The 23,141-nt window shown below is 37.2% G+C and overlaps 1 protein-coding gene across 1 annotated transcript in view; it reads left to right on the forward strand.

The window, feature by feature from the left end:
• Window positions 1-23,141, forward strand: part of VSIG10L2 (V-set and immunoglobulin domain containing 10 like 2) — a 52,114-nt gene that overhangs the window by 1,260 nt on the left and 27,713 nt on the right. Inside the window, exons 2-7 of the mRNA XM_063435673.1 lie at window positions 1,827-2,159; window positions 4,303-4,578; window positions 7,505-7,780; window positions 13,376-13,636; window positions 16,128-16,379; window positions 17,754-18,041. Coding sequence (XP_063291743.1) covers window positions 2,096-2,159; window positions 4,303-4,578; window positions 7,505-7,780; window positions 13,376-13,636; window positions 16,128-16,379; window positions 17,754-18,041 — 1,417 coding nt within the window. The 5' untranslated portion in view covers window positions 1,827-2,095. The remainder of the gene's footprint in view (window positions 1-1,826; window positions 2,160-4,302; window positions 4,579-7,504; window positions 7,781-13,375; window positions 13,637-16,127; window positions 16,380-17,753; window positions 18,042-23,141) is intronic.

Here is a 23,141-nt window from a genome sequence, read left to right on the forward strand (position 1 = left end):
TCATATTTTGTTAACCATTCTACATTTTATATTAATTTATTTAATAATGTATTTAAAAGCAGAGGATTTACAAAAAGTATATATACAGTTCCCATATGATGGTAATTTGAAATCTATTAATTTATTACAGATTCAGATATCTAATAAGACATCTAATAAGACATATTATTTTAATATAAGCCTTTATAAAAGTGGAAATATCTCAAAAGCAAACTAAATCATTGGCCAAAGTTTGACTGTGTGTGATTGTGCCAGGGTGACTGTGACAGAGTAAATGTGACTGGGTGACTGTGCGTGAGGAATGAGTGTGGGGGTGAGTGTGACAGGGTGACTTTATATGTAGGGGGTAAGTGTGAAGTGTAACATGGTGATTGTGTGTGGTGTTTGGGTGGGGGATTGAGTGTAACAGAGTGACTGTATGATGTGACAGGTTGAGTTGGGGGGTAGAGTCTGTATTTCTCTGTCCAGCCAACCCACACACTATTGCTTGTTGTTTTATTTATATATGTAGTTAATTCTATGGTGCCCCTGAGAGCTGCTCCCAGCCATAGGTGCATCTTGCCCTGACAGTGAGCACAGGGCCATGTAGGGATTTCTCTAAATCTCTGCACCTCTGCACACTTTCTAGTTCATTAATGCCCTTCTTTAAAACAGGTGCTCATAGTAACTCTGCATATTTAAGGTGGAGTCTTAACACTGACTGATAAATAGAGAAAAATATATTTTCAAATATATATAATGTCATTTGCGTTAATACTCCTTTTTACCCATGATAATGCCTTACTGGCCTGAACAACTGCTCTCACACATTGCACATTGTTGACTTGCCTAGTCTGTTTTCTATAACTATTACCTACCATAAGTCTCATGTATTCATTTCCCTAACTCTGACATTTAAGGTATAAATGTTTTGTTTATTCTTCATCTCAAATGCATAACCGTGATATTTTATCTATATTAAATCTTATCAGAAGTGACACAATATGCATCTCCGACTGTATTACCTTACCTAGGCTTTGATTTAATACTGCTGAATAAGCTTTCCAAATATTTAATATTTGTGGATACACTTTTATCAATTGTGACCTTTCAGCTGTTTAGTAGATAGCTCCCTAAATGTGAATCCTTACATAAGAATGCCATAAATAAAAGTATCAAATTACTAAGAAACTAATTTAAGTAAAAGTGCTTTTTGTATTTTTTCTCATCCAGCTGCTTAATAGATACCGTATATACTCGAGTATATACAGTAGTTAACTAATTTAGTATCCTATCCTTAAGTGGGATTGCCATAATTAAGCGTGCTAACATTTACAGAAATGCTTTGTTCACTTGATAGCTACCTAATTAGATAGCCTTACAACGGCAATCCCATATATACGGTTACCAAATTAGGGAGCTATCTACTCTACAACTGCAAGACTAGCACATACATGCTGTATACATGCAGCATTTATATCCCATGTACATGCATCGCATACATTGCATATACTTGCAGCACATATACTCTGTATACATACCATCATTATGAAATGAAATAGATCCAAAAAAATGTATTTCAATTCATTCCAGTTTCCTCTCAGATTGGTTAAGTTTGTATGCTTTAGAATTGCAGAATTGGTCTGAAATGCGATTTGGAATGAAACTATTTGCACATGTCTATGAACCAGGGCAAAAATGAGCAAAATGTGTGGAGCATGTTGCTCCTGTGAGCTCACAGTCTAACAGATAAAACATGATCCAGGCCAAGATAAGGCAATAACGTGTACCTACTACCAGCATGGGTTTAGTGTTACAGTATGTTTTTTGTTTGTTTGTTTTTGTAGGACAGTCATTTGTTTCCCAAAATGAAAATGTGGTAGAACTGAAATCGGATGGTGTAGTGAAGCGATCCGTGGAACTCCAATGTGCTGATTGTGACACAATCTCTGGCTCCCTATTTATATGGAATTTCATAAAGTTTGGGACAGATAAACCAATTCCAATTGCCAGGAATGAAGTAGCACACAAAGAGACCTCTTTTCTGGGTGATGTCAGTCTTATATATAGCACCCTGGTCATAAACAATCTACAGTTAGAAGCTGAAGGACGGTACATGTGCCAATGCTTCTTCAGGAATGGCGTCTTTACCACGGTGTATATTGACCTGACTATTCTAGGTGATTATATATTAAAAGATTTTCTATAATTCTAGTTACTTTTGGTTGTCCATGAAACTATTAATGAACTATTAACAGTCCAGTTGTTACTAGATCTAAAAACCATGCATGTTAATTCCCTCAGGCACTTGTTTTCTATTACAAAAAGATAAGTCCTGCGCACACTCCCATCACTACTGGGTTGGCAGCAATGACTAAAGTACACATCAGCCCCAATATATAGTAAAAAACAAAGAAAAGAAAAAGTTACCTGCACTCTCTCCTAAATCCCTATGTATATTTAGACAAATGGAGGTCATTTAGTTGCTCCAATGGCCATTGGAGGGAATGCCTGCCTGCCAACGTCAAGGCAGACCCCCCTAAGCGGGTCCTAACACTGACCCTTCAGCCTGCTTCCTTGAGCTTCTGGCAAAGATATCTCTAATGAGACACAGAGGGGAATTTTTTATATACACCCCTATATACTTATTAACCCTTAATAGGGAACACATAGGATGGGCGGCAGCATTGTAACAAGGCTGTGTGATACAAAAAGTGAATACAAATACAAAAAGAGAAGTCCTGCGCACACTCCCATCACTACTGGGCCGGCAGCAATGACTACAGTACACATGTTTTCTATTAGCTTTATTTTTGACAAATTGCACAATAGTGGTATTACAAACATCCTATATACTCCAAAACATGCTAAATCAGGGACATACATTTTACAGTATTAGTATTGTTAGAATGTTTTTAAATCTGCATATAGAGACACTATTGCATATCGTGGAAAGGTAAACTATGCTATTCTAGGGAGAAACAACTAATTAACAGAAAAATCAGAAAACCCCTAAAATAGCTCAGTATTTGAGATTATAAAAGAAAAGCTACAAACTGCTAGTCAGTAAAGTTTCTTAAGTGTCTTAAGAGACCACACTAAGCACTTTGTAAACATACACTGAGAAAACACTGGAAATATGTACAATATAAACATTGCATCAAAGTGTTGGTGTTCAACTGAATGACTAAATCAGAGTGGCAGTCCAGTCTATAGGAGAATCCCCCCTAATCAATTCCCTCCAGCAATGATGGGACTAAAACAATAAATATAAATCAAGAGCAGAACTCCACAGGACTATTACAAGAGGTTCTTAGGTTTCCAACATGGTCCAGTGGTGTTCGTCTTCTGTAAGGCAAAGTAAAGACTGCCATTGTGTACATAAAAAGTCTGTTAATTGTGAGTCCACCACAATCTGGTAGTTTGGGCACCCAGGATGGATTTGTACAGGTGGTATCTATAGGGTGCACTGGTCAGTGGGCACAATGTCTAGGTGACAGGTGCGAAGAGCTCCCCCTCTTGCCGGTCATTCCTTGTAGTGTGGCCTCATGGACTGTGGTGAAGGATCTTGTTTATCCTCTTCCTGGTCTAACAGGGAGCATTTCGGAGAAATAAGCTGCAAGTCGCTAATGTAAAATGTTTAACTGGCAATCCCTTGTTTTTTTTATTTATTTTTTTACTTTTCAATATTATATGCTATTTTTAACCTCCATCTAATCACTGTTTATTTATACTTTATATAAGCAACTTAGTATCATTACATTTAATTGTAAATAGCCCAGGATTTGATCCTGATGAAAGTCCTGAAATTGACTGAAACATCGATATGATGTAACCTGAGTGATTAATAAAGACACATTTTCCTTATTAAGAAGTCCACTGTGTGCCTTTCTTTGTAGATAGATAGATATAATAAAGATCCAGTGCACTTACCTATCCACTGAACAGCAACTTCAATGTTGACAGATTTTATTCGTTTTTTTTGGTTTTTTTTTTAAACACCTAATCTAGGCAAAAATAATGGGGGTTTAGTTACATTATATGATCATACATTGCATAAGCCTGTCACAACGTCAAATATATGCAATTTGATGTAATGATACTAACTTTCGATCTTTAGTCTGCTTTTAATTATTTCGAAAACTTTAGGATTAGGGAAAATAAAACCCACTGCTTCGTTGCTAATTTCTTTTAGTTAGAGTAAATGTATACATGATCAGTATTGATGCTAATTTTCTTGAGACGCAGATAAGATCCGGAACAGCAATGTTTTATTCTTCTGCCATTAACTGCAGTCTTTAATTGAATATTCTTTCCTTTCAGTACCTGTCATGAAACCCACCTTATTAATTAATAACTCCATACCAGTAGAAGGGGCGCCAGTTATGCTAAATTGCTCTGTGGAGAATGGCACTGGACCTATCCTGTATACCTGGCAACGTTACACCATTCAAGATGGCTTATCTGCAGTTCCCGAGAGTACCGAGAATGTGCTTATTTTGCCGGCAGCTAACAGAATTCATATAGGATGGTATTCGTGTACTGTAAGAAATGTAGTGAATGAAGTGACCAGTGGGCGCTCATACCTTGATGTCAGATGTAAGTCCATGATGTTGTGTTCATTTTAATCTGTTTCACAAGGAACTGGTACAATTCATTTTTGTTGTCCATTCTTTGGTCTCTGTCCTTCCTCCTGGTGTTAGCAGGTCCAGGTTCAGCATTCAGTAATTTAATAAAGAAAGGGGAAAAAAATTTATGTTACATAGTTACATAGCTGAAAAGAGACTTGTGTCCATCAAGTTCAGCAAGTAACCAATATGACAAGGTGTGAAATATATATCAGGATAGATGATACACAATAAATGCCAGGATAAATTATACGCAATATATAATGGAGCCCACTCGAGAAAATACATAACTCAACAATCATCATCTACAACATGATGGACAGGTGGACCTCCAGAGATAGGATTTTCACTCTTGCAAATAGACATGTGCATTCATTTTTGATGGATGGCACAATGAACGGAAATTTAGTTTTTTGTTCATTTCATCCTTAAGCAAATAATCAATCGACATATGAACAAACAACCAAATTAATAGGTCACTGAATGCATTTTTTTCAATGTCATTCCTTCATTAGCTTATATTATAAACTATATATATATATATATATATATATATATATATATATATATATATATATATATATATATATATGTATATATATATATATATATATATATATATATATATATATATATATATATATATATATATATACTGTATTACAGTGCAACAACTATTACTTGTGAGCATGTCTTCGCCAACCTTTCTCGAACCGTTGTTCTCTGTGGGAGTCAGTAGGGAATATATAGTTCACTTGCAAAAAAAATAGTTGTTTAAATTCTCTCACCACCTCTTAAAGTGGTAAAAAATATTGGCCGCATGAACACCAATGTTTTAAATAGGAAGAAGAAAAACATGAATGAAAAAATACAAAAGCGTAGATGTCAAAGCTGTTGTTGTTGTTGAAATACTTTGTTGTGAGGACATATTCATTAATTTGTGTATCTGGGAGATAAGAAATCTTGTTTAAAGACACAGGAGATGGCTAAAGTGCTTTTTGATGTTAATGCATTTCGCTGCTAGTTTATTTTAAAAGTTCTGATTTTACAAGAAATGTAAAACTTTATAAATCTCTTAGTAAACATTGTAACATTGTCTCTGTTAAAGCTGCACTGTCATGCCGAACTTACCTTTCCCCAATTGATTCCTCTTCTCTCCCTCTGTCAGGATCTGTTCTTCATTTCTTCCTGTCTGCTCTAGTTTTCTTTAAAAATTTAGACAAAGTAGGGACTTTTTCTCTTCTGAAGGTTTCCTACTCCATACCGTAGGAATTAGTGAGTTATCTACTAAGCGGCTGCAAGATGCAGCCACAGCACGAATAGGATAGGAGTTTCATTCATTCTAATGAAATTGTGATCCGAACAAAGTCCTGAATTGCATCCTAACACGAATGGAGAAACTCTTCTCATTTCTGTTAGGTAGGATGCAATTCGGCAATTTTGCCGGCGTTCTGTCTAAGTGACAGGATGTTCGGCAATGCTGACAGGAGGCATCGTGGGAACAGGGAGGAAAGGTAAGGATCATGGGAAAATTGCTCTGACCACCGGAAACGAAGCACACTTTGCTCCTCCGCTGGTCATAGCTGGTCATGGCGTAGGAAACCTCCAGAAGATAAATAGTCCCTACTTTGTCTTAATTGTTAAAGAAAACTAGAGCAGACAGGAAGAAATGAAGAACAGATCCTGAGAGAGGGAGAGAAGAGGAATCGATTGGGGAAAGGTAAGTTCGGCATGACAGTGCCGCTTTAAGCAGACATTTTGGAGACGTTTCTGCCTCGCTTGATTTGCATTGTATTGTATTGATCTCAATGTATCTCTATTCTTGGTATGATCCAATGCTTTCTATGACAAGTATTTGATTGAACACAAGTTATCGGTAATGTTGACCTCACTGGAGGCGGATGAGAGCTGCCGTTGAGTTATTTTTTCTTTAGTTGCACCTGTTATGTATACATTATTGCAAGCATGATACTGAAAAAAATATTTCATTATTTTCCCATATTTTTTGTTATTTTATTACTTTTTATGCTCTGTTATGTGTACATATAGAGTATAAAAAAGTGTCCTTTACTAAATCGTAAATAACAGGTGTGAAAAAATAAAAAATTAAGAGCAAAGTTATTGTTGAATAAACACATTGCACAAATAATAGTTTTTTGGGGGTTTTGAATAGTGATATACCGAACAGTTCGCCAGGAACTGTTCGCCAGCGAACATAGCTTGTTCGTGGCGAACGCGGCGGGCGAACATATGCGATGGTCGGTCCGTCCCCTAATCGTCATCACTGTACTTCACAGACAGCAGACACATTCCAGCCAATCAGCAGCAGACCCTCCCTCCCAGACCCTCTCACCTCCATGACGAATAGGGGGCGGACCGAACATCGCATATGTTCGCCCGCCGCGTTCGCCACGAACAAGCTATGTTCGCCGGCGAACAGTTCCTGGCGAACTCTTCGGGACATCACTAGTTTTGAAGTTGGAACCTTGGTCTGTAAATAAAGGGTTTTTAACCCTGTATTCACCAACTGGGGTGGTGGCAGAGGGAGATTTTGTGCCAGTATTACAGCTTTGTAAAGGAAAACTAAGGGCCTCTTTGAGCCTAAGTAAAATGTTTATTTAGGTTTTGGGAGGGGCTAAATATAGGGTAAAGGAAAAGGGTTGTTTAGGACATGTGGAGTTTGAATGCTTATTTGTATAGTATTCAGTCTCCTATGATTGAAAACAGAGATGCAGGAGCTGTTCTACAGTGTACATCACTCAGAGCTTACATGCCCACAAGTCAAATGTGCACAGGCCCAGTTTCCAGCCCAGGAGTCCTTTATTCGAAGCAGAGTAAGTAAATTCAGTGGTAAATGAAAATCTCTGATGTTTCTTTCAATCCCATATATTTTTCAGTTGGTCCAGATGAACCTGTCATTGAAATAAAACCCTATGCCATCAGTGAGAAGGGCTTCGCTGCTAGTGAGCAAGAAGAGGTCACTCTGAATTGCTCAGCGCTCTCCAACCCACCATGCCACTACGTCTGGTTTTATAACAATTCTCAAGTTTACTCTGGTCAGATATATGTCCTTCCACGCATCTCCCGAAGACAGAGCGGCCTGTATACCTGCTTGGCACAAAATGATCACCTGAAAACACGGACACAGCTTACAATCACTCTCACGGTCTTTTGTAAGTGAGCCACAAGTGTCACTTTGGCATGCTTTCTTTTTTCTATGTTCTCCAGTCTGCACATGTGTAATATCTGAACTTTCTTATAGATTAACTAAAAATCTATGTGTCAACCCAAGAAGCACATTCCACAGTAATGTTGACCAATCAGGAGGCTTATTGTGAATTTTGTGCATGTCTGGGGTTTTGTAATTCCTAAGAGGTACAAAGGGAGGCTGTCCTTGGCAAACAGGTGCAGTCTCAAAAATTAAGCCTGTGATTGGGAGGCACTATATGTGCCTTATGCTAAGTAGAATTAATTCTCTATACTCATGATTCAGTAGTGGGAGCTGCTAAACCATTAGCCTTTGGAACGGATCCTACAAAGTACCTGCAAAGAACCAGCGATGTTGTTTACATTCTGATGTGTGCCTTCACGGCATTGGTTTTTATTCATGGTGTTGGCAGGATCATTTTTAAAATATTGTGTGATGTGCCAAACCTGAGAAATATATCTTCTTTTGAAAACAGGTTGAAAGCAGACAATTGTTCTGGTCATTCTTTTGTAAGTTAGGGAGAGTGGCAAAGGTCCTTAGGCACTTGTGCTGCTTCTTGTGAAATTAGAGGAACAAGCTGTTTTTAGTCCCTTTTATGGTACTTTTTTTGGGACATCTGCTTGTCATTTTGGAGGCAGAAGGAGGGCTAAAATGTGTCTTCTTCTGGTTCTTAGGGTTCCGAAAGGGGTTTACAGGCTCTTTGATGTATTGGCAATTTAAAAAAAAAAATGTGTTTCTTTAACGGGACCCTCACTCACTCTAAATATATTTTAGAATTTTTTGGGCAGTTAGCACATTCCTGTAAAACAAACATCTGGCACATGTTCCAAGAAACTTCTGTTTATTCTGAATAATGTATTGCATGTAGGATTCAAATGGAAAGTATCAAACATTGTAAATTAAAAATAATCATAATTATATTTCAAACCTATAACATCAGAAAACACAACTAATATTAAAGGAACGCTATAGCGTTAGGAAGATAAACATCTGCTCCTAATGCTCTGCTGTACCAGTAACTACACTGAACAAAATTATAAACACAACACTTTTGTTTTTGCCCCCATTTTTCATGAGCTGAACTCAAAGTTATAAGACTTTTTCTATGTACACAAAATACCTATTTCTCTCAAATATTGTTCACAAATCTGTCTAAATCTGTGTTAGTGAGCACTTCTCCTTTGCCAAGATAATCCATCCACCTCACAGGTGTGGCATATCAAGATGCTGATTAGACAGCATGATTATTGCAAAGGTGTGCCTTAGGCTGGCCACAATAAAAAGCCAGTCTAAATTGTGCGGTTTTATCACACAGCACAATGCCACAGATGTCTTAAGTTTTGAGGGAGCATACAATTGGCATGCTGACTGCAGGAATGTCAACCAGAGCTGTTGCCCATGAGTTGAATGTTCATTTCTCTACCATAAGCCATTTCCAAAGGCTTTTCAGAGAATTTGGCAGTACATCCAACCGGCCTCACAACCACAGACCACGTGTAACCAGGACCTCCACATCCAGCATCTTCACCTCCAAGGTCATCTAAAAACCAGCCTCCCAGACAGCTGCTGCAACAATATAACTAAAGAATTTCTGCACAAACTGTTATAAACCATCTCGGGGAAGCTCATCTGCATGCTCGTCATCCTCATCTGGGTTTTGACCTGACTGCAGTTTGTCGTTGTAACCGACTTGAGTGGGCAAATGCTGACATTCGATGGCATCTGGCACTATGGAGAGGTGTTCTCTTCACGTATGATTCCCGGTTTTCACTGTACAGGGCAGATGGCAGACAGAGTGTATGGTGTTGTGTTGGTGAGTGGTTTGCTGATGTCAATGTTGAGGATCGAGTGGCCCATGGTGGCGGTGGGGTTATGGTATGGGCAGGCATATGTTATGGACAACGAACACAGGTGCATTTTATTGATGGCATTTTGAATGTACAGAGATACCGTGATGAAATCCCGAGGCCCATTATTGTGCCATTCGTCTACGACCATCACCTCATGTTAATGATAATGCACGGCCCCATGTTGCAAGAATCTGTACACAATTCCTGGAAGCTGAAAACATCTCAGTTCTTGCATGGCCAGCATACTCACCGGACATGTCACCATTGTGCATGTTTGGTATGCTCTGGATCGGCGTAGAAGACAACAAGTTCAAGGTCCTGCCAATATCCATCAACTTCACACAGCCATTGAAAAGGAGTGGACCAACATTCCACAGGCCACAATCAACAACCTGATCAACTCTATGCGAAGGAGATGTGTTGCATTGCGTGAGGCAAATGGTGGTCACACCAGATACTGACTGGTTTTTGGACCCCCCAGGACTCCCCCAATACAGTAAAACTGCACATTTTAGAGTGGCCTTTTATTGTGGCCAGCCTAAGGCACACCTGTGCAGTAATCATGTTGTCTAATCCGCATCTTGATTTGCCACACCTGTGAGGTGGATGGATTATCTCGGGAAAGGAGAAGTGCTCACTAACACAGATTTAGACAGATTTGTGAACAATATTTGAGAGAAATAGGCCTTTTGTGTACATAGAAAATGTCTTAGATCTTTGAGTTCAGCTCATGAAAAATGGGGGCAAAAACAAAAGTGTTGTGTTTATAATTTTGTTCAGTGTATTTAGATGCAGGTCCCCTCCTCCAAATTAATATAAAAAAAGAGATTTACTTACTATACTTCCCCGGTTGCACCAGTCTCTCTGTGGTCGTACCTGCTTCATCGATGATCTCAGCCAATCCAATGCTTCCCCATGGGGAAGTATTGGGAGGCTACTGTGCATTCATGGAAATTTGTCACGCTTAGCCAATCAGTATATGTTCCTAGAGATGCATTAAATCAACATATCTCTACGGAGAGTGTTCCACGCAAATTCCTTGTCCTAGATTTTGATCTTCTGTGTGTGTGTGTGTGTTCTAATCCCATTGCATCTTATGTGTTACAAACTGCCTGAGTTTAGTTAGAGTTACACTTATGGGCAGCGTAATTTCAGAGACAATCATACAGCACTTGGACTTTGTGTTTTGTTTTTTAAGTTTTCTCCCAAAAACCCTTAACGTCTTTATTTTCCTATTATGCACAGTTCAAATGCTGTGTTTTCTTTCACTCTTTATTTTAAATGTGTATCCTAACGACTTTTCTCTGGTAGTCTGTCTGGTCAGACAAAACAAATCCCTTTTTATTGACAAATACACTTATGTCATGAACTCTGTATTGTTACACGAACCAAGATGAGATGTTTGATGTCCAAATCTTAACTTCACACCTAACAAATGTGGAAGATGACAGGGTGGCACTATATATGCATCAAATAAAATCTTCGCCACAGACAAGTTAAACCAGGACCTATTATTTAAATGAGGGGAGCTAGAAACAACTAATTATATATTACCAATTATAATAAGGAAGAAAAGGCTTTGGGAGTCTGAGTTTTCAAAATTATTTAAGTATTTGGACAGGATTCTAAAATGCTACCGTTGAAACTAATCCTCTCATAGATCCGTTTCAAACAATATTCCAGATTAATAGCAATTAATGTGCCAAGCTTTAATACATCTAGCTATTATTATCACGGACAAATCTGGCATTTTTTCTGTGTGAAAGGAGCCACTTTGAAAATGCAATGACAGTAAGTCGGGAAAATAATCAAATGCCAGAAAACGTGTCATATCAACAGACAATCAGAATATGTGATTTGCTAAAGTGGCGTAAAGCCTTTTACTGTGCAGGAACAGGAGTAGATTATTTGAACTGCATGATGATGCCGCATTGGTTGAGACACAGAAAAGCAAAAGGTAAGACAGAAATCTAGAATTTAGTTTTCATAGAGAAAGTGACCCGAAAGTGAAATGCTAAACAGATTTTTTTTTTCTTTTTAAATACCAACATAAATCCTGCCTTTTTTAAGGTTAATCTTCTTGATGTGGTTCATTAAATTTAGATTTTTTTATATTACAGATTTTCACACATGTTTTACCATCAAAGTTTAACATCCTAATATTTAGAAAGTCTCCTCTTTTTGAAGGTTTGTATTGATCTTTCCATCAGCCCTGACACTCACAGCTCGGCCCCTACTGGAGGTGTGGCTAAGGCAAAGATGTTACACTTCCTTCTAGCCGTACCAATTAATACCAGCAATGGGCACTGTGATAGGCTAAAAGTGATCACCTGACATATGCAGCCAATCAGAACCAGCCTTTGACACTCAGGATAATGCTTCCTCATTAGCTCAATCAGCACAGAGCAGAAACAGTGCTTTAAATTGAAATATAACAAGTAAGAGGAGGGCTATTGTTAACACCAAATCATTGATGCTACTATCACCCTGTGTCGGACACTCAAAATAGTGAGCAATTCTATAAATCCATGGGTGAGAACAAACAAACAACAACAACAAAATTAATAGATACAAAATTACCAACAGCTATAATTGTAATTAGAGCCTAAAAACAGATCAGAGAACAGACCATAGTGTATCAATTGATATATGTATATACAAAAAAGACTTACAATCATTCACACTCACGTGCTCCTGAGCCAAACAAAGCAAGCTCAAGCTATACAGGCTCCAAATAGGAAATACTGGTGAATTCCTCATTGGTGACGCAACATTAGCTGCTCAGTAGTAAGTACATGGCATTTTCCTCCAAGCTTACATATTGTAATAAATAAGTGAAAAAGAAAGACATTTAAAACTTAAATTTATTAGGAACAAAAAAACTAATAAATAAACAGGGTAAAATAAAACCCTGGAGTCCACCAGATTGCACTAACGCGTTTCGACTGGGGCGTCTTTTTCTAAGTGCTTTAGATTGCTATTTACTAACTAATGTAACTTTGCGGAGATGTTTATTAGTTAATTTTTTTCCGGCCAATGCCCCACACAACACTATAGCATTTCAAATTTACCGAAAGAAGTAGCATTTTCAAGGGCTTTAAAAAGGTATTTTGTTGTGATGTTAATTGCTGGGCCATAATGTCTTGCTAGTAGAATTTACTGCCTCAGTGCCTTCCTGATGCCCCACTCTCATGTCAGGCACTGAAAGTGAAAGTAAGGCTAGTTACACATGTTCTGTAGGCATATAACCGATACAAAAAAAGAAAAACATTAAAAAAAAAAACCATAAAAAAAGACCCCAATAATACCAGGTAGGGGTAATGCAAACAAAACACCTGGTGATTTAGAGGAACATCTGGAATAATATTGAAGATTACACTTATAAGATATTTATATTAAGAATAGTAATTTTCTACAGCAAACATAATTATGGCAGGAAAAAGGATACAGTGCTTAAAAAAGAAATGCTTACATTGATGCAAAATAAATGTAATAATATCTGCTTTTAGCTGTCTCATATATTCATTCTGTTCTCGACAGCAATATAATTATTAAAGAAGAGACTTCAAGATTTTCCCAGTTCTGTATTTTATTATATGATCAGATTTGGTAATTCACAATGTTTCATTATTATTTTGGAAGTTATAGACATTTCATATCAGTTTCCATCGTCTTGTTGGTGGCCGTGTTTTATGATATTTTGTGTACAGATTTACCTGAAGGATCCCCAGCGTGTACGGCTCTATCCCATAATAATTACAAGGATGTGGCTCTTTGGTGTTCATGGGAAGGTGGCCTTCCTTTGGCACAAGTTCGCTGGTTGAAATCAAGTGAAGAGGATAATGTGATTGTGTCATATTCCAATTCAACCAAGATACAAAGAGCATCAGACATTCAAAATGGCAGCACTTATACATGCGCAATCTCCCATCCGGCGCTTAGATTTGAAGTTACCTGCAGTACCACTATACGTAAGTAAATTGGTTTTTTTTAATTGTATGAGGACAGTGTATTAATATTATATAATCAAATCTACACATAACCGAAGGAGAAATGCATGCAACAGTTATCCATTATACAGGTTGGAGTGAGCTGATATTTAGGGACTTAACTGGAGTGGGAGAGTAATCTAACTGGAGTGGGGAACGAATCTAACTGGAGTGGGGGAGTAATCTAACTGGAGTGGGGAATGAATCTAGCTGGAGTGGGAGAGTAATCTAACTGGAGAGGGGAATGAATCTAGCTGGAGTGGGAGAGTAATCTAACTGGAGTGGGGAATGAATCTAGCTGGAGTGGGAGAGTAATCTAACTGGAGTGGGGAATGAATCTAGCTGGAGTGGGAGAGTAATCTAACTGGAGAGGGGAATGAATCTAGCTGGAGTGGGAGAGTAATCTAACTGGAGTGGGGAATGAATCTAGCTGGAGTGGGGGAGTAATCTAACTGGAGTGGGGAATGAATCTAACTGGAGTGGGAGAGTAATCTAACTGGAGTGGGGAATGAATCTAGCTATAGTGGGAGAGTAATCTAACTGGAGAGGGGAATGAATCTAGCTGGAGTGGGAGAGTAATCTAACTGGAGAGGGGAATGAATCTAGCTGGAGTGGGAGAGTAATCTAACTGGAGTGGGGAATGAATCTAACTGAAGTGAGGTAGAAATCTAATTAGAGTGGGAGGAGAATCTAACTGGAGTGGGGAATGAATCTAACTGGAGTGGGAGAGTAATCTAACTGGAGTGGGGAATGAATCTAGCTGGAGTGGGAGAGTAATCTAACTGGAGTGGGGAATGAATCTAGCTGGAGTGGGAGAGTAATCTAACTGGAGAGGGGAATGAATCTAACTGGAGAGGGGAATGAATCTAGCTGGAGTGGGGAATGAATCTAACTGAAGTGAGGTAGAAATCTAATTAGAGTGGGAGGAGAATCTAACTGGAGTGGGAGGAGAAATCTAACAGGAGTGGGAGGAGAATCTAACTGGGGTGCAAACCAACTTTAGTGGAGTGGAACTAAAAAAATCTAAACTAAAAAAATCTATATTAAGCACATTTGTTGAGACAGAATGCACTTTTCCAATGGAACAAAATGTATCTCACAAAGAGCTGCATGACTTCAAAATAAGACTGCTTGCATTAAAGCAACATTGTCATCCCCCCCTACCCCACTCCCCCCCACCACCACCACCAACACGCCCCACCCCCTAAATACAATGTTTTTATAAAGATAGAATTTTTATGAAATACTAATGTTAGCTGTTTTGGAATTTCACTTCATGCCATGAATCTCTACATTGCTTGCGCCCTCTAGTGTATTTTTAAGATTAAAACATGTAACATGTAAACTGAAAGCCATTAATATGAATAGCTCAGAGGGAGAAGGGAGAGGGGGATACAATAAAACATAGACTGAAAGCCATTAATATGTATAGCTCAGAGAGAGAAGGGAGAGGGGGATATGATAAAACATAGACTGAAAGCCATTAATATGTATAGCTCAGAGGGAGAAGGGAGAGAGAGATATGATAAAACATTGACTGGAAGCCATTAATATGTATAGCTCAGAGAGAGAAGGGAGAGAGAGATATGATAAAACATTGACTGGAAGCCATTAATATGTATAGCTCAGAGAGAGAAGGGAGAGAGAGATATGATAAAACATTGACTGGAAGCCATTAATATGTATAGCTCAGAGGGAGAAGGGAGAGGGGGATACAATAAAACATTGACTGAAAGCCATTAATATGTATAGCTCAGAGGGAGAAGGGAGAGGGGGATACGATAAAACATTGACTGGAAGCAATTAATATGTATAGCTCAGAGGGAGAAGGGAGAGAGAGATATGATAAAACATTGACTGGAAGCCATTAATATGTATAGCTCAGAGAGAAAAGGGAGAGAGAGATATGATAAAACATAGACTGAAAGCCATTAATATGTATAGCTCAGAGAGAGAAGGGAGAGGGGGATATGATAAAACATTGAGTGAAAGCCATTAATATGTATATCTCGAAGAGTTAAAATAAATTAGGCAGATCCCAGTACTTGGATACAGGCAAACTGTACTTTATTTACCACGATTGATCAAGGTATTTTGATCTGTTAGTGACATAACTGAAAATCAGTTACTTCACAGGGCAGGTTAAATGGATCAATTGGATATTATTTGCCATTTAAACCAAAGTCCTTATTTCACTTCTGCATAGACACACTCCATTGCTCTCTTCAATCCTTGTATTATTTACAATTACGTCCACTTCCCTGGCCTCGTCCCTGTAGAATCTCTGGCCTTTGAAGCCGAGAAACAATTCCCGATGTAACATTTATAGAATGACATACAGCATCTCTCCAGGGGACAGTGTAAAGTTAATCTGAATATCTCCAGGGGGCATTAACATGTGAAGCACTTCAGGCTAAAAACGTTTATAAACTGTTAGTATTGCTTACAATGTTTACAATTTCTCTATATATAGTTTTTCCAGCTGGTGGACCAAATTGTTCTGCAAAAGCCACAAAACAGAATGATTATGTCATGTTAACCTGCGAATGGCCAGGAGGTCACCCTCGTGCCGTACTTGAGTGGAATAATAAGGAAATTGGAGACTCTAAGGAGTCTTCCAACATATATGTCTTAAAATCCGACCCAGTTTATAATGGCAAATTGTTTACCTGCAGTGGCCTGCACCCCATGAATGCAGACGTGAAGCAGTGTCTGGTCCGGCTCGGTAAGACTTCTTATGAGTTTAAAATCCAATGTGATAACTTAGAAGTGTACAGCTAGAGAATGTTATGCTTTTAATCTTAACTCGATACAAAGCTTAAAGAGTAAATTCTATTTTACATACTTAAAATTAGATTTGTGCGTTTGGATTCTGACAACCTGCGTTTCCAAACTGGCTGTTAATCCGAATATTGAAGATCGAATCAAACGAGTCCGGGATCTCACTATGGGTGCAATTCTTCTCTGTGGTTCAGTCATTCGTTGATAAAAATAAGAAGATACCTTTTAGCTCCCAAGCCTAATCCTAAGGGTAGCAAATAAGGGAGCAATTTACTAAGCAACTCCCTAATTTGGTAACCTTAGACGTGGGTACCACATAAGGGCTCCAAATTAAGGAGTTATCTAATGAAATCAAAATGTTCAAAAAAAGCTTGAATGTGTAATTTGATTAATCTGAGCTAAACGGCACATTTAGACCTATCATGTTTGAATTCTTGACACTAAAATATTCATTTTAGTTAAATAATATCAAACAATGTAATGACTAAGGATACTTTAAAATGTATGGTTGTGTTTTTGTTAATATTGCTTCAGTGCTCGTTTGTCAACGTCTGTTGGACAACAGACCAAGTTAACACTTCAAGTGTGAGATTTAAACCGGTATAAAAATACCCCTCTTAGAGCGCTAACCTCTAATATACAATTGGTTCTACATGTAAGCATACATGTGATGTCGCAGAGTTTATAACTATGATACAAGGGATATGATAGCTCACCGGTGTTTTACTCCTTTTTACTTTATAAATATGCAAAAATCGTCACTTTTATAAAGCTTTTATAAAGCATTCCTAGGGATAGCACACTGATTGGTTAGATCAGTGTCTCTCCTGGAATGGGTGTGGAAAGCATAAGAAAGAAGCAGGTAAACATAAAAAAAATAATACTTGCCTTCTTTTTTAAGCCTGCAGAGTGATGCAACAGTCTCATTCAAAGCTAATATTTGCCTCGATGTGATGCATGTCCCTTTACGAAGGTCCAAGGCGTGCCACACCCAGTTAAGATTCTAATGTAAAACATTAAAAAATAATTTTATGGACTAGGGTTGGGCCCTAGACACATCTACTTATCAATGTCTTGCTGTCTGGAGTTCAATATTTAAATTTGAAATTGAACTAGTTCTCTGTATAAATTTGAATCTAACCGTATGCCCCATGTATTTTGTTTTATGTGATTATATGTTGGTTCCATCACATTGTCTACGTTGAGCAAACTGGGAAATTATCTTATTATTCAATGTAATGTTTTGTTAAATGAGGAATTCTCCTAATGAGGGGAGTTTAAAAGTCATACATGAACTCCAATCACTTTCTTTTTTCAGAGTCTCCAGTCTTGGAAAAGTCTGGAAACATTTCGGTACTTGAAGGAAATGATGCTCAGATGAGCTGTCACATGAAACCAACAAATCTTATATCTGAGATCATCTGGTATGATAACAAGAACAAGGAAATAACTTCAGATTCCCAGAAGTATGGAATACTTAAGGAATCTGGTACTTCTACTTTAACCGTTCGAGAAACCGAGTGGAACGTCGACAGTGGATTGTATCGCTGCTTGGCCTTTAATGCTGTGGGAAATTCTTCCATTTTAATTTGGCTTCAAGTTAACAGTACGTACAGTTTACTAAATATCGTATGAATTATTTTATTTTAGCAGCATGATTTATAGCCTTCAGATAATATACAGGTGCTAGAAAAAAAACTCAGTGAATCCCTTGATATGATTTGAATTACATGCCTTTTGTGCAATGAAGATGGTCTGATATAATTTGTGTTGTAATAATTGATGAGATTTATTAAAGTATTGCAGATAATTTAGAATCATTTTTTTTTGCATTTTTTGTCGTGATTTATTATATGGATATTTTTTAGCCCATAATATTTTTTTTTTGCGTGTTGCAATATTCACTTTTTTCATTGGCACAATATATTTACCAATTTTCTTTTGCTTTTTCTGTAATAAAAGTGTGGGACGGAATTTAAAAGAACAAACGATATCACTTTTAGTCCAATTTTAGAACATTCTAATAATCATGAACAGACCAAAAATAAAAGGCACTTTTAAGATCCCCAGTGTATACAATTGTTGTACCAATGTTGCTTCCAGGGAAGTGATCTCATCCAGTCCCACCAATCAGGTGTCAGCACAGTACTTAAATCGTTGAATGAATGTTCCAATATGATGCTTCTTTGCTGTTCCCAGGAGATAAGTGTTGCATTATTTTAATATTTTGCAATGGTGCTTCTAAATAACAGCACTAACTGTATTTTATTTATTGTTTGCTTGCATCTTTGTTTTTTCATTTATTTTACTAATATTTCTTATGTTTGCTTTTTCATGTGGTGCTCTTATGGTTTTACCATTGTGAATGCTTTTTCCTTTCCCCTCCTGTTAAGTTCAGCCTTCCTCACATTTGTTTTTTGCTGTTGATCCAAAAGAAGGCAAAAAAAACATTTTGCAACAAACTAGGAAAAAAATTCCCTCTTGACACCAGAATGGCAGTCAGATTTATCCTTGGATCAAGAAGCTATTACCCTTCATTGAAAAATTATATCCTTGAATATTCTGGTTTTGCAACTATGCATTTAGTTGCTGTTTAAACATCTGTACGGACTCTGATAAAACCACTTCTTCGGGCAGAGAATTCCATATCTTTATTGTTCTTACGTTAAAAAAAAACTTTCCTTTGCCTTAGACTAAAGCTTCTTTCTTCCAGTCTAAACTCATGACGATCGTGTCCAATGTAAATTACTGTTTGTGAAAAGATTTCCACACATGGTTTCAATTGGCCCCAGATATATTTGTATAATGTTATCATATCCACTCTGAGGCAATGTTTTTCTAAACTAAAGAGATTTAAATTTGTTGTCCTTTCTTTATAGCTAAAATGTTCCATTCCTTTTATTAATTTTGTAGCCCACCTCTACACTCTTTCTAGTGCCATAATATCCTTCTTTAGAACAGGTGCTTAAAATTGCACAGCATATTCAAGATGTGGTCTTACCAGTGTTTTGTAAAGAGGCAAAATTATATTCTCATCCCGAGAATTAATTCTCTTTTTCATCAATGACAGTACCTTATTGGCCTTAGCCACTGCTGATTGGCATTGCACATTGTTGCATAGTTTGTTGTCTATAACAATTCCCAAGTCCTTTTCGTGTGTTGTTATCCCTTATTCGATTCCATTAAGGGTATAAGGTGCTTGTGCTTTCTTTACATCGAAGTGCATAACTTTGCATTTTTCTACATTACATTTTATCTGCCATTTAAGTGCCCAGTCCCCCAGTCTATCTAAATCCCTCTACAGCAAAGTAATATCTTGCTCACATTGTATTATTTTACAGAGTTTAAGTCATCTGCAAACACTGAAACATGACTTTCAATGTTTTTTTCAAGATCATTTATAAACATGTTAAATAGAAGGGGTTCCAGAACAGAAAAGTGAGAAAACCCGCAAGTGGTGATGGTCCAAATATGGTGCCAACTCCACCTGTGGAAAAAACACCTAAGTGGACACTCCGGAAGTGTCCTGGGGCTTAACCCCTATGCGTAAAACTGAAAGGCTGGAGTATTCTTTCAGTTCCAGAACAGAACCCTGAGGGACACCACTTGCCACCTCTGTCCTGCTTGAAAATTTACAGTCAATGACAACTCTTTGTACTCTGTTTTTAAGCCAATGCTATACCCAAGAACAAGAATTTTCATCTAGAACAATTTCCTTGAGTTTGAACACTAATCTATTGTGTGGAACTGTATCAAACGCCTTGGCAAAATCCAAATAGATCACATCCACTTCAATACCCTGATCTATACTTCTACTTACTTTTTCGTAGAATGCAGTCCAGTTAGTTTGACATGACCTGTGCTTCATAAAACCATGCAGATTTCTGCTGATAATCACATTCTTCTTAAGGAATTCTTGAATAGTATCCCTTAACCCCTTAAGGACCAAACTTCTGGAATAAAAGGGAATCATGACACGTCACACATGTCATGTGTCCTTAAGGGGTTAAAGGGACACTATAGTCATCAAAACAACTTTAGCTTAATGAAGCAGTTATGGTATAGATCATGCCCCTTTAGTCTCACTGTTCTATTTTCTGGCATTTAGGAGTTAAATCACTATGTTTATGCAGTCCTAGGCACACCTCCCTGCATGTGACTTACACAACTTTTCTAAACATTTCCTGTAAATAGTCATCTAATTTTTATACTTCCTGTATTGCAAATTCTGTTAAATCTAGAATGTATTATCTCCTGCTCTGTTAATGACTTATTAGACCATATAGGAACATCCTGTATGTAATTAAAGTTCAATTTACAGAGCAGGAGATAAAAACATTTAAAGCAAATTACAACTGATTGAAAAATGAAACCATTTTGTTTTCATGCAGGCTGTGTGAGTCACTGCCTGTGTGACTAGAGCTGCATAAACAGAAACAAAAGTGATTTATCTCCTAAATGGCAGAGAATTGAGTAGTGAGACTGCAGGGGCATGATCTGTACACCAAAACTGCTTCATTAAACTAAAGTTTTGGTGACTACAGTGTCCGTTTAATAACCTTTCAATATTTACTACAGAAGTCTACAGGTCTATAATTTCCAGGCAAGGATTTTGAACCCTTTTTGAAAATAGGAACCACATCCACCTTCCGCCAATTCTCCGGAACACTTCCTGAAAGAAAAGCATCTTGATAGATTAAAAACAGAGGTTCACTTAGTTCCTTAAGTACTTGTGGATGAATACAATTAGGTCCTAGAGCTTTGTTTATGTTAACTTTCTTTAGTTGCTGCAGCACCTTGTCTTGAGTTAGACAACTGGAATTTTTCTGCACGTTTTTTGCAGCAATAATTTCAATATCTATTGCCATAGGTTCTTCCTTAATATATATGGAGGAGTGATAGTTATTTAAAATTTCTGCCTTTTCCTAGGCTTCATTAGCTAACACCCCCATCCCGGTTTTTAATGTACCAACACTTTCCGTTTTTCCTTTTTTTTATTTTTTTATTTATGTACTTAAAAATGCATTGGGGTTGTTTTTTTCTCTTTTTGTCTATCATGTTTTTCATTTTGAAGTTTAGCCAATCTAATCGCCTTTTTGCAACCCCCAATTGGCTTCCTCATATCTTTTATAGGATGCCTCTGATATGTCCGATTTAAAGGCTTTGAATGCCCTTTTATTATTTTCTATTTCTTAATTCACTTTCCCACTATGCCGCATTGGTTTAAATGTGTTTCTATTATCTTTATTACCCAATGGTACATACTGAGAAATGTACCTTTCTAATATTTGTTGGAAGATCTTCCATTTATGCTCAGTGTTCTTTTCACTAAAGAGTTTATACCAATCAATATATTGTAAAGGTCCCCTTATCTTATTGAAATTGGCCTTTTTAAAATTATATGTTTAGTGTACCCCATGTGCTTTTGTTTTTTTGAGTTTATTTCAAAGGACACTATATTGTGATCACTATTTCCCAAGTGCTCACCTACTTGAATGCTACCTTACCTATTTTCTCTTTATAGTGATTTTCCTTGGTTTCTAGGTCATTTCTGGTTTATTTACACTATATTGGCTGCCAATTTCTCCATCAGAGATGCCCTGTTACTTTGTTGCAAAGACCATATTGGTTGGGGCAAAGTGTTCCTTGTCCTTACCTTTTATTCTCTCATAAGGTTACTTGGTGGCTTTCTCTATGTGGAAGATAGATGGTTTAGCGGTCAGTCACTGCACTACTTTCATATATTAGATTTTCATATAACACTTTTTAAACACATTTTACCTCAGAATATTGCTCTTTGGATCCTATATTGAGGCTTTGTGTTTTTTAGATCAAATGCATTTTTATTCTGCTTTAGTAATCTTAAATTTATTCTCTTTGTTTTAGTGAGGATATTTTGTTTGATCATCTCTCCATTTTACTTCTTTTGATTACATTTGTCATTTGAAGATATTCTCTAAATTGAAACATTGTATACATTGAATTGCATTCAGCATCGCATATTTTAAAGATCCTGTAGTTCCATCTGCTATTGGTTCTTCCTATAAGGATACAGTCTCTAAAGTTTAAAACATTGATTTCAGATCCTCTAACCCTAGTGATGGAGAATATGAACCTTATTTTTCAGATTCCTCTGGATAGAATACAATAATTTACAGACATTCTATGTCCTAATAAGTCTAAACTCTGTGGATACGATGACCCATAAGCTTTCTAAGTCATTATCACAAGCACTATCACAAGCTACTTCGGATCACTCTGATAATATTCATTTCCAAAAACCCTTGATCCCTATCAGGTTTTGTCTTTCAATTCAGATTTTGATTATGTTCCTCCATTGCAATCTTAGCTTTGGAAAGTTATTGATAAATCTAAGCGCTTTTCACAACAGATCTCTACAACAACTTTTAAATTAGGATTAACCCTAGTAATAAAGACTTAACAGAGCCCATGCATGTTGAGCAGAAGTGACGAGAAAAATGTCTAACGCCTTAACGTTAGAAAGTATTATGGACTCTGAATCATGTACAGATGAGAAAAAAAGATAGAGTCAATACACAACTCAGACTTGATTTCTCAGATTCAGTATTTCAAGAACATGAGGAGGATAAAGGTTCTTTAAAAAAAGCGAACACCAAAGATTTTGTTTGATAGCAAAGGTTGACCATACCAATCCAGAAGAATCTTCAGCTTGTGAAGTTGGCTC

Source organism: Pelobates fuscus, chromosome 11, assembly GCF_036172605.1.
Source record: "Pelobates fuscus isolate aPelFus1 chromosome 11, aPelFus1.pri, whole genome shotgun sequence".
Lineage (NCBI taxonomy): Eukaryota > Metazoa > Chordata > Amphibia > Anura > Pelobatidae > Pelobates > Pelobates fuscus.